The 11,784-nt window shown below is 35.4% G+C and overlaps 1 protein-coding gene and 1 pseudogene across 2 annotated transcripts; one reads left to right on the plus strand and one right to left on the minus strand.

Moving 5' to 3' along the window:
- Positions 1 to 561: 561 nt before the first annotated feature.
- On the minus strand, positions 562 to 7,923 carry LOC113096681 (low affinity immunoglobulin gamma Fc region receptor II-like). 2 transcript variants are annotated; one of them, XM_026262093.1, is made up of 8 exons: positions 7,491 to 7,917; positions 7,109 to 7,142; positions 3,880 to 3,916; positions 3,046 to 3,081; positions 2,414 to 2,656; positions 2,019 to 2,291; positions 1,631 to 1,750; positions 1,384 to 1,441 (listed from the first exon to the last, which is right to left on the minus strand). In XM_026262093.1, the coding sequence occupies exons 3-8, from the start codon at positions 3,908 to 3,910 to the stop codon at positions 1,422 to 1,424; spliced, it is 723 nt and encodes a 240-aa protein (XP_026117878.1). In that variant the 5' UTR covers positions 3,911 to 3,916; positions 7,109 to 7,142; positions 7,491 to 7,917; the 3' UTR covers positions 1,384 to 1,421. The 2 variants fall into 2 exon arrangements, with proteins under 2 accessions (XP_026117879.1, XP_026117878.1); XM_026262094.1 differs by lacking the exons at positions 1,384 to 1,441; positions 1,631 to 1,750 and adding an exon at positions 562 to 1,236 and having other exon boundaries at positions 7,491 to 7,923.
- An 881-nt stretch (positions 7,924 to 8,804) lies between these two features.
- Positions 8,805 to 11,418, plus strand: LOC113096701 (histone H1-like; annotated as a pseudogene).
- Positions 11,419 to 11,784: the final 366 nt, after the last annotated feature.

The following is an 11,784-nucleotide window of genomic DNA, read 5'->3' on the forward strand; positions in this document are numbered from 1 at the left end:
TATTTCAGTATTGTAAATGGTAAGTTTAAGGCTATCTAGGTGTAGACGTAAATTAAACACAATCTAACAGGTACAAAATTAAATTAGAAATATATAAACTTTTCAGATCGCAGTAAGTGCACCGTTGGTCATGCACATCCTTTCCCGGAACAAATTTGAAAGCTAAGCCAAGATGGAGAAACAGCTGATCATAGCTGTACAAGGATAGGATAGATTTTTAAAATGAATTTATCAGCAGAGCTACAGCAAAGGATGTTTAGTGCTGGGAATCCATTTATTCTTTGCTGGAAACCTCTGCGTCTTCATGGAGAGCAGCAACAGCAACAGCAGACTCCACTGGATCGCAGGCTACAGAGTGCTTTGGAAAAAGGAGAAAGCTGCGCTCCTAGTGTTTTTGGGTTTTGTTTTGAATTATAATTATTATTTGTATTTTTTTGCTGGACTCGGTCGAGACCAACAAGAACATTTGGCGAGTCCAATGACCAAGTCCGAGACAAGTCCGAGACGATAGAAAAATGTCTCGAGACCGGACTCGAGTACTACAACCCTAGTTCAGTTGGTTTCACTTCACCAGTGATATAGTACTTTATTTAGTTCTTACAACTTGCATGGAAAAAAATGTTTTACATGCATGATTAAAGTAAAACAGGTATGAAAGCAAGAGAACAAACACACAGTAAATAAAGAAGATGCAAGATTATCAAGAACTATCACAAAATTTGCATTGAGCATATATAAATTGTAAATATGGATGAAACAACCAAATCATCACCAAGATGATATGTATTGGACAGCGAGAGGAAAGATTAATGCATGAACATAATCCTATTTCTATTCTCTTATAATATGCATTATTCTGTAATACGTAACAATTATGTAAGATGAATGCATATGCACCCAGTGGTACTGTATCAGCAGTTAGTTGTGGGGACACAAATCTTCTTTTAAAATATCATGGATCATGAATATATGCATGTTATAATTAATAATTTATTAAACAATATGATTAATAATTTAAACAATATGATTAATAATTAGGATAATTTACCCAAATCATCAACTTTTATAACAATTTTAAATTCCATTGTTGATAAAAGTTGAGTAACAGAACCTGGAATTATACAAATTAATTCACAAGTATAAAACATGGCTTATTTTATGATATTTTGAATTGTTTTTAGTTTACTTCACCTTAAATCTTCAGTTTGGAGTAAACCGTGTCATAACTCTCCTTTCCTAACAGATGACAAGAGTGGCTCATACATTTATTTCACAATTATCTTATTATATATTCATTTATTTTGCTGTACTATGATACAACAAACAACTGTAAAAGACCTCTCAGCAGGTTTGGTGTCATGTTTCCTGTTTTCTTTCTTTTTCTTCTAATTTCAATCATTGTCTTCAGGTCAATCCTTACATCAGAAGGTCCATATAGTGTCTGCATTTAAAACATAAAGAATGAGTGAGACATTTTCCTCTTTTTCTCTCAGGAATGATTCACAAACAGCTTTCCTGACCTCAGATTATGACAGTATATAAATTTATCTTTAACCATAAAACACTTCCAAATGTAATTATAGTTAAGAAAGTCTGTAAAAGTGTGCTGATTTAAAGAGATGAAACGGACCTTTGTTGTGTTTGCCGCAACACAGCAAAACCAGAAAGAAAATGAGCAATATGACATTCAGTCCTGCAATCACTCCAATTATCAGAACATGAGCTTCTGAAAACATTAGTCCTGAAGATCCTGATGTTTAAAAATAAAGTTGGTTAAGTGTAGCTTATCAACTGCAATTTGATTGTGACATGATCTAGCCTGAAGTAAACACATTTATTAAAATACCTTTAGTTTAAGTTATTTATCTGCATATTTACTACAAATGACATACAGTAAATAAGTAGCAGATCATTAATCAATGCACATTATATTAAACATTAATTGGTTAAGGTTCCTCATTTACAGACATTTCTGCTCATGTAGTCAGATTGATGTGAACAGATATAAAGACTCTCACCTGATACAGTGAGTGTAACTTTATCACTGGTGTGTGAGTATCGTGATCCTCCTGTTTCTCTTCCAGTGCAGCTGTAATTACCTGTGTGAGATTCATTAACAGAACTGATTCGGTATTCCTGAGACTGACTGACATGAATCTCTGAATCATCTTTATTCCAGCTGTAGCTCCAGTTGATGACGTCTGTCTGCTGTATGTCACACGAGAGAGTGACTGTCTGTCCTCTGGACACACGTCCATCAGGCTGGACACGCACTACAGGCTTGGGTCTCTCTGTGCAAAACAAACTGAAGTTACTTTAACTGACAGCACATGATATTGTGAACGGGGGACATTAATCTTCATAATATTATTGTAAACTCAAAATCAGGTTGTCCTGTAAAAACAGCACTGACCTCTTACTGTTAGCTCGACTCCTTGGCTTTGTGTGGTCTTTCTATCTACAGCACACGCATATCTTCCTCCATCAGAGACTCTCACTTCTCTTAGTTTTTCTGTTTCAGAACCAGCTTTTATTCTCTTAAAGTTTTTGAGCCAGTAAATTGTCCGTCCAGTTGACCGTCCCTCATCACAGATCAGAGTAACCGTGTCTCCAGTGAACACTGAACTCTGGGGCTTTACAGTTAATTTGGGCTTGCCTGTAAATAATTCATGATACACCATGACTACTTTATAAGTCATCATCTATCACACCTTATGATTTCTGTTATTTATACTGAGACTGAGTTGTTTCTACTGAAGATGCTGCATTTTAGACAGACTGAATGTTAATTGTGTCTGCTTAATCTCAATACATGACATTAACTAACCACATAGTGTGAATTATATTATACATGTTACTGCCATATGGACATTCGGCTGATAATAAAATACTTGCCCTGCTTAATGAGAACAATAAACTCAATTTATTTACAACTACCTTTTTTCTGTGTAAATAAAAGCCCTTCTTAACATGTTATTATATTTTTGATCATAATATATATATATACATTATATGTGTGAATACTTGAAGAAATATATAAATCACCTTGAGTGTGTGCAGGATGAACATTTAAAATCAGCACTGAAAAGTGAAAAGACAATTACTGATTAATTATTAGATTTAGTTGCTTCTAAATAGAACAACATGAATATATGTCAAAACCTTTGAAAGGAATTTCACAAGAAAACTGTTTAAATCACCGTTTGAATAGTTTACACTGATTAAACCTTTGAGAGATTAATTATCTTTTATCGAAGACAATCTACAAGCAGTTTCAATGGGTTTTTGGTACAACAGATTTTAGACCAATTGTATATTGATAATGAGCAGAACTGATCAGCTCAACTCATCTCTTTCTATCATCTCTATTCTATCAAATCAGCTCAATCTATCTCTATCCTTTCAGATCTATCAAAAAAGGAGGATGTCAAGAATGAGCAGAATGATCGAGGGTTAAAGAGGAAGAGTGAAAACAACATCTGTGTGCATAGCTAAGAATATCAATGTGTTGCTGTCATCATACAACTGAAATAACACAGAAAATGAATTGCAAATCATATGTTGCATGCCATCATTTCTTCATCATTACTTCATGTCACCACATCACACCACAAGTAAAGATAAAGATGTACTAACTGCTGGTGAAGGTCTACTGAAGGGAACAAAATTTCAGAACATGATAAATAATAAATACACTGATCTGTCTGAGATATATGCAGCACATGAGTATAATTCACTTTCACACACAGATATCATGAACTGGATTAGATACTAAGATTAATAGCAGCATGAATGAAAACATTAAATACATAAGAAAATAAAATACAGATGAACACTGATGCACCACATCATTACACAAAATAAGAAAATTATACTCACAGAGCATTAGAGGAAGTAGACTGAGCTCCATACTGATCTATTAATGATACACAGTCAAACACACTGGCTGTTTTATACCCACTCTTAAAACTTCCTACAAGCAAATAAAGAAGAATATGTCTCCCCCGTAAAATGTGTCATCCTGTCTTTTGTGATAATTTTTGAAAATATGGAAGATTCTTTACACACACACATACAAACACATACACATTTACTTGACTATCTAAATGGGGACATTCCACAGGCGTAATGGTTTTTATTTAGACCGTATCATAGTATTATAGAGACTGCTCTCCTTAGAGACAAATGACCTGCTCTTATCATGTGATCGTGGTTGTATCTCTCTATTAGTGCTATAGAATCTTAGAGCTGCGTTTGACACTATTGACAACATTCTTTTGCATAGACTAGAACACTTTGTTGGCATTATAGGAAGTGCATTAGCATAGTTTAAATCATACTTATATGACTGACATCAATTTGTAGCAGTGAATGAAGATGTGTCATATCGATCAGAAGTGCAGTATGGAGTACCTCAAGGCTCAGTACTAGGGCCGTTACTCTTCACGCTTTACATGTTACTCTGGAGAGATATCATCAGGAAACACGCTGTTAGCTTTCACTGTTATGCTGATGATACTCAACTCTATATTTCTTTGCGGCCCGGTGAAACACACCAATTTGAAAAACTAATGGAATGCATAGTCGATATAAAAAAAAAAAACTGAATGACGAGTAATTTCTTACTGCTTAATTCTGAAAAAACAAACAAACAGAAGAATTAATTATAAGACCTACTGTAAATAACTCTGCACGTAATAACAAAGAACACTGTCTAACACTTGATGGCTGCTCTGTCAATTCTTCATCATCAGTTAGATACCTAGGTGTGCTCTTTGATGACAATATTTCCTTAGAAAGCCACGTTTCTAGCATTTGTAAAACTGCATTTTTCCATCTCAAAAATATATCTAAATGATGGCATATGCTCTCAATGTCAAAAGCAGAAATGTTAATCCATGTGTTTATAATTTGGGAACACTTCCCATAACACCTGATGCACTTGCTACATCATTAGAAGAATGGCATCTATGCTAATATTAGTCTGTTTCTCTACTATTACGAGGTAACTGTAGCCACCAGATCTAGTCTGTATCCAGATCAGAGGGTCACTGCAGTCACCCGGATCCAGTACGTATCCAGACCAGATGGTGGATCAGCACCTAGAAAGGACCTCTACAGCCCTGAAAGACAGCAGAGACCAGGACAACTAGAGCCCCAGATACAGACCCCCTGTAAAGACCTTGTCTCAGAGGACCAGGACAAGACCACAGGAAACAGATGATTCTTCTGAACAATCTGACTTTGCTGCAGCCTGGAATTGAACTACTGGTTTCGTCTGGTCAGAGGAGAACTGGCCCCCCAACTGAGCCTGGTTTCTCCCAAGGTTTTTTCTCCATTCTGTCACAGATGGAGTTTTGGTTCCTTGGCGCTGTTTGGCTACAAATTTAGTAGGTACTTGGGACAGGTACACACACACACACACACACACACACACACACACACACAAACACACAAAATATAATTAGCCAAAAGCATGATTATGGCTATAACTTTTTATACTAAATACCCCTGGCAATAGTTTCAGTCTATATTTTGTTAGAATATTGAGTTTTGTATATATTCAGTAAGCTCATCAACAATTCATTGTTTCTGTATTAATTATAAGGACATACACAACTCATGTTCATGGACTTTATACTGATGATTCGTTAGCAAGGGATGCAAAACTACATCAGACTGAATGAGAAGGGATGTATTTTAGTGCTGGATCTAATTCGTTACTTTTAGCGGATCGTTTTAAACCTATCGTCAGACTGCTCAAATAAGGTCATTTTGACTAAATGCTGTTCACTGCCTCAGAATGTGAAAAAGGGAAGTTATGAAGCCACAAATGTTGCTTAAATTTCTGAATGATTTTGCAACCATCTGTTTTGGGTATCTGAATCATGTCTGGTCCATGGCCACTTTAACCAGAATTCATCCGTGCAAAAGGAGAATGTGAGATGTGTTAGTGACTGGGGGTCAGTGTGAGTGATTTATCATCTGCTGTTGTCATCTTGTGCATCTGTGTGTATAGGGGGGTATACACAACTGAGATCTTTCTGTATTTCATATATGAAACAAATGTGATATTATTACATTTTAAATCAATACTTTGTCAGTCCCATGAAAATGTGAGGATGGTTTCCCTTACGAAAAAGAGGTTTATTCAAGTGTGCTATTAGTATACTTCTTTTACACTAAAAATAGGAAAGAATGCTTTTAGTTTACTTTTTATGTACTTCTCAGGCTTTATGTACTCATAAATATACTTAAAAATGACATTTAAGTATACTTGAATTATAACAAAAATTATAAATATATTTGAGCTATACTCCTAGAATCCGTGTATTCATTATACGGTAGAGGGCGCTAGAACACACTAGTATCTTCTGCACAGAATTTCCAAAAAAAAAAAAAAAAAAAAAATCTGAACATCTGATATAAAACAGCATCAAAACTGTATGGAATAAAAAAAGTCAAGCTTTTGGGTGGGACTTCATCTACATTTTGATTATCCCTGTTAATCCAATTGAAAATGTTATTTCTTTATTTTTTTATGAAACACATTAAAGTGTTTAAATAAATAATGCATGAAGCTATAATAAAATGTTTTTGTTTACAAGCAGATACTCTGTTCTTTCTTTGGATGTTTTCTATGTTCAGATATTCATGTATAAAGCCTAAAAAGGGACATTGTAGTATACTTAAAGTATGATGTTCATATATGTACATACATAGAGTATACATGTTTAATACTAGTAGTAGTTGAACTTTACTTAAGTATACTTAGTAAAAAAAAGATTGGAACTTGGAAGTTGCTACTTTTTCGTAAGGGTGTAAGGGATATAAGCACAATTAAAATAGCAAAGTATGTGGGAAAGCCTTGCTATTCTGTGACTATTGTATTGCAACATCTACAGGAATTCCAAAAGGAAGATGGGTTTGGAACAGGAAAGCAAAGTCTTTGTTAGTATTCAATTCTATAATAATAAGTATTCTGACTGTCAAAAAACATGACATAAATCTTGTTTTGGTACTTGAGCAGCAGTGGAAAACAGGTCAAAGTACAATGGGATGACAGTCTTCCGCTTTCAGGCCTCTGACAGTCACTGTGGGTGCTGACCTGTTTTTATCCAGTCTTTGGTGATGATGTGTGCCTTAAATACAGAAATGACATGATGATATCTGTAACTAGAATCAGAATTAATCCAAAACAACATTTCTCCTTAATCTGGTCATATCAATTAATATCCTTTGTTTAAACTACTTGTTTAAAAATATCTGTCGGACCATCTGAACTGTACCCTTTATTTGATATTGTCATGTTTCCTGCCTTCTAGTTGTCTTATTTGACTGTGATGCTGTTTGGATTGTAGGGTTCATAATCAACATTGTCAATAAATTATTACTTAATTTATAATTTAATTACTATAGGCATATGTCTAATCATGTAATCCGTTTAATTTCGTAACAATAAATATACATGGAAAATAAATGTCCCTTACCCTTTCAGTCAGTGACCTGTGATATGAAGAAATTATCTGCTTCAATTTGTTAATGCTTGCACACAGCGGCAAGTTAACTAGTTTTATTGGTCAGTTCATACAAACAAACAAAAAAGCCTTTATTGACCTATACTATCAGGTGCTGAGTTCGAGCATTACCCGGGGTTTGTATTAATAAAGCAGCGACATGGCACATCCGTCTGTCCTTCATCTCTGGTGTTGTGTAATTTCCGCTTCCTGTGAAAAACTTTTCCCATTGGTGGAGTTTACGTGAATATTAATCATTAGTTCCCTTGTTGTGGGCGTGTCCTTGAAAAAACGTGCAAACGACAAGTATTAGGTCTCTGCAGTAAAGTAATGGGAGTTACCAGATCAGGGTGTTTTTACACCATGATACCTGATTGGTTGACGTCATAGTGACGTTAGGTTTAGGGGTGGGGTTGGGTTGGGTAAGGGGGATCATTTAGATGCATGATTTAGAAACACCCGGCAGTTTGAAAACACCCACATGGTGATAAACGCCCACTTTTGCTCTGCAGAGACCTAAGTGAACGGATCTGAAAATATCAGTGCACGCTCCTCAAATCGCTGCTCGTTTAATGGATTATTTTGCACAGACAATGAAGTGTCAACGTTAAGCATTAATTAGCATAAACTGCAACAGTGCCAAAACAATAACAATGCATGTGTGTAATATGATATATTGTCTGTAATGTTTGATTGATTACAGGCACACAGGAAAACAATAAGCTATATAACCTATCTTACCTTTTATATTTTTTACTATTTGGTGTATTTCGCTTTTTATATTTCATTTGTGGGACTTTATTTTTAATTGTTTGCTTTGATTAGCCTAGTTGTCATAGGAGACTAGTACAATTTGTACTAGTTTTAATATCAGTGTTTTAATTAAATCTGAGCATCCTGTGTCATGCTTTCTTTAATCTTTTTATTTTAATAACCAGTTTGTACCAGTCTTCACAGCCCCATCAGTGTGTTTATTTAATTATTCTAAATGCACATTTACTTGTGAGTTCATTTTTATATTTAAATGAACGGCCTTAATTATATTTTTTTTATTGTATTAAGTTAATAGTCAAATACAGAGATTAACGGTTTCAATAATTTAAGAACACTCTTTAATGTTGACAGTTCTCTGATGTGTATTAATAGTAACATGACATGCAGGTTAACAAATATCATGTTATCTTTAAAGTAAGTATTTAATTTTTACCTGTTTAAAATTATACTCAAATGATATTGTAGATCACATAAATATAACATTCATTAAATGTTACTATGACAAGTAAAGAAGTAATTGCTTTATGAATTTGAAAAGACAAGGAAAGTTGTGTGAAAGTATGCATATGGACAGAAGCAATGCAAAATTTAGTGTCTGAGATATTTATTGGCTCTCAATGAGAACAGTTGTGGCCTAGTGGTTAGAGAGTATGATTCCTAACCCTGAGGTTGGCGGTGCAAGTCTTGGGCTGGCAATACCATGCCTGAGGTGTCCTTGAGCAAGGCACTGAACCCCCAACTGCTCCCCGGGTGCTGCAGCATAAAGGGTTGCCCACTGTTCTGTTTGTGTATGTGTGTGTATGCATGCACTTTGGATGGGTTAAATGCAAAGCATAAATTCTGTGTATGGGTCACCATACTTGGCTGAATGTCACTTAACTTTAACTTTTTCAGTGACTTTACATGATGATCAATATATGTGGAAACATCACAAAAGCAAATCAAAGCCATATTATAACATTGGTGATGATTAGACATATGATTTCTTATTAGTATTGGAGTAGCTAGTATGTACTGTTTTATATAATCAATTACAAATTAGACTGATTACAATATTAACATTTTCACTGCAAGAAAAAAATGGCTCAGTAGTAAAGTTAACTTGCTCAAACTATTTGTGTGAAAGTATGCACATGCATATTCAGTCACCAGTAGCCTCAGACAACTTTCCTTGTCTTTAATTCTATAAAGCAATTCCTGACACTTTGTTAGCTGTTCAAAATAATCCATTAAGCGAACAGCGATTTGACAGCGTGCACTGATATTTTCAGTTATGTTCTTTGAGGGTTGTTTCAAGGACACGCCCACAACAAGGGAACTAATGATTATCCATGGAAACAAGCTGTCCTAAACAACCTCTGACTTAAAAACAGCCATAACTCTTCAGCGATGTTTCCTTCATTAAAGACATTGTCAAAGTGCTTGTTAAAACACGGAAGACACATTCAAATATTTACCACTGTCATTTTACGCCTTGGGTTTGATCTGACGGTGTTAAAATAAATGTTCCCTTGTAGCAATCTTTAGTCTGTAAATAATGTTTAGTGCCCTTACTCCTTGTATTTAGTTTACTCAACTAAACCATTGTAAAACTCAAATTTTGCTCAAAATATGACAGGAGAAAACACTAGCACCGCTCGCTCGTGGAGGAGCACTGACACGGAACAGCGCGAGTCGAGACTACACGGTTCTCATGCTGTGTTTAAAGCCTCAGCAGCGGCTCATTGTTGATCATCAGTTTGTGTTGAGTCCAGACTCGATCAGAGAGATCATGGCAGAAACCGCTGCAGCAGCTGTCGTGAACAAAGCGGCCAAGAAGAAATCAGCAGCTAAACGCAAGAGAACGGGTCCAGGCGTCGGGGATCTCGTCGTCAAGGATGTGTCCGCATCGAAGGAGAGGAGCGGTGTTTGTCCCTCGCTGCTATGAAGGAAGTGCTCGCTTCCGGTGGATACTCCCGCGTCAAATTCGCCGTTAAGAGTCTGGTGATTAAAGGCACCCTGGTCCAGACCAAAGGAATCGGCGTCTCCGGCTCGTTCAAACTCAACAAGAAACAGGGAGAGGCCAAGACAAAACCCACCAAGAGAGCCGCTCCTAAAGCCAAGAAGACCGCAGCCAAGAAAACTACCGCCGCTAAGAAATCCCCGAAGAAGACCAAGAAACTCGCTGCTAAAAAGGCAACAAAGAGCCCAAAGAAAGCAAAGAAACCAGCGACTCCTAAGAAAGCAGCAAAGAGCCCTAAAAAGACGAAGGCAGCGAAACCCAAGACGGCAAAACCCAAAGCCGCAAAGCCCAAAAAGACTATGGCAAGCTGTTGTAACATTTAATCTAAAGCTGTAGCCTACTTGTATCTTTTTTCATGTGACTGGTACTTATTTTTTTAGACACTAGTCTCTTTTCCATTAAGTAGTACTTGTTCATTAGGTAGCTACTATTGCTTTTTCATTAACTACTAGTGTTTATTCTTTAGGTGCTAGTATCTTTTGTAAAGTTACTAGTACTTATTCATTAGATACTAGTACATAATCAATAGATACTAGTACTTATTCAAATATTGACTAATATTTAATTAAACTATTTGTGTTAACAAAAAACAGATCTAGTAATTATTTTTTAGTTACTAGTAACTTTTTAGACCTGAGATATCCTGAACTTAATAGATACTAGTACTATTTAAATGTGCATTTATGCCCAGTATGGTAATTGTATGTTGAATATTAACCAGCAACATATAGGAGGGAGATTAAACAGGAAACTGAAACAAGTAGATAGATGTACTTTTTTAAAATAAAACCAAATAGAAAAGAAATGATTATTATAAAGTATTATATAATATATATATATTAGTAGCCTAATGTGTTTGTTGGTCTTTGAGTGACCTCAGCTGGCAGGATGGAGATACGACACTAATTTTATTCCTGGTATGTGGTAACATTTTGGCTTCTTAAGTGTTGGAAAAAAAGTTACATGATTTTTATGGTTTTTTTTTTTTGCATTCTACCAAAATAGTGATGTATTTAACTATTGGGAATGGATATTGGTCAAGCTCGGGGACTCTTTATTATTATGAAAAAATAATTGTTTTTAATAATTGTTTTTTATTATGATGATAATTATGAAGGAAAAATTGGATGCTGCGTTAAATGTATTAAATATTTTAATATATCCAGGCTCAGCCTAGTGTTTGTTTTTTTTTTTTTTTACCTCCAAGATCGATTTCTGTACCAGTGACCTGGGAGCTTATAGGGATAGTTCACCCAAAAATGAAAATTATATCATTAATAACTCACCCTTATGTTGTTCCAAACCCGTGAGACCTCCGTTTATCTTTGGAACACAGTTTAAGATATTTTAGATTTAGTCCGAGAGCTCTCAGTCCCTCCATTGAAGCTGTGTGTACAGTCTACTGTCCATGTCCAGAAAGGTAAGAAAAACATCATCAAAGTAGTCCATGTGACATCAGAGGGTCAGTTAGAATATTTTGAAGCATCGAAA

The sequence above is a fragment of the Carassius auratus genome, unplaced genomic scaffold, assembly GCF_003368295.1.
Source record: "Carassius auratus strain Wakin unplaced genomic scaffold, ASM336829v1 scaf_tig00216014, whole genome shotgun sequence".
NCBI lineage: Eukaryota > Metazoa > Chordata > Actinopteri > Cypriniformes > Cyprinidae > Carassius > Carassius auratus.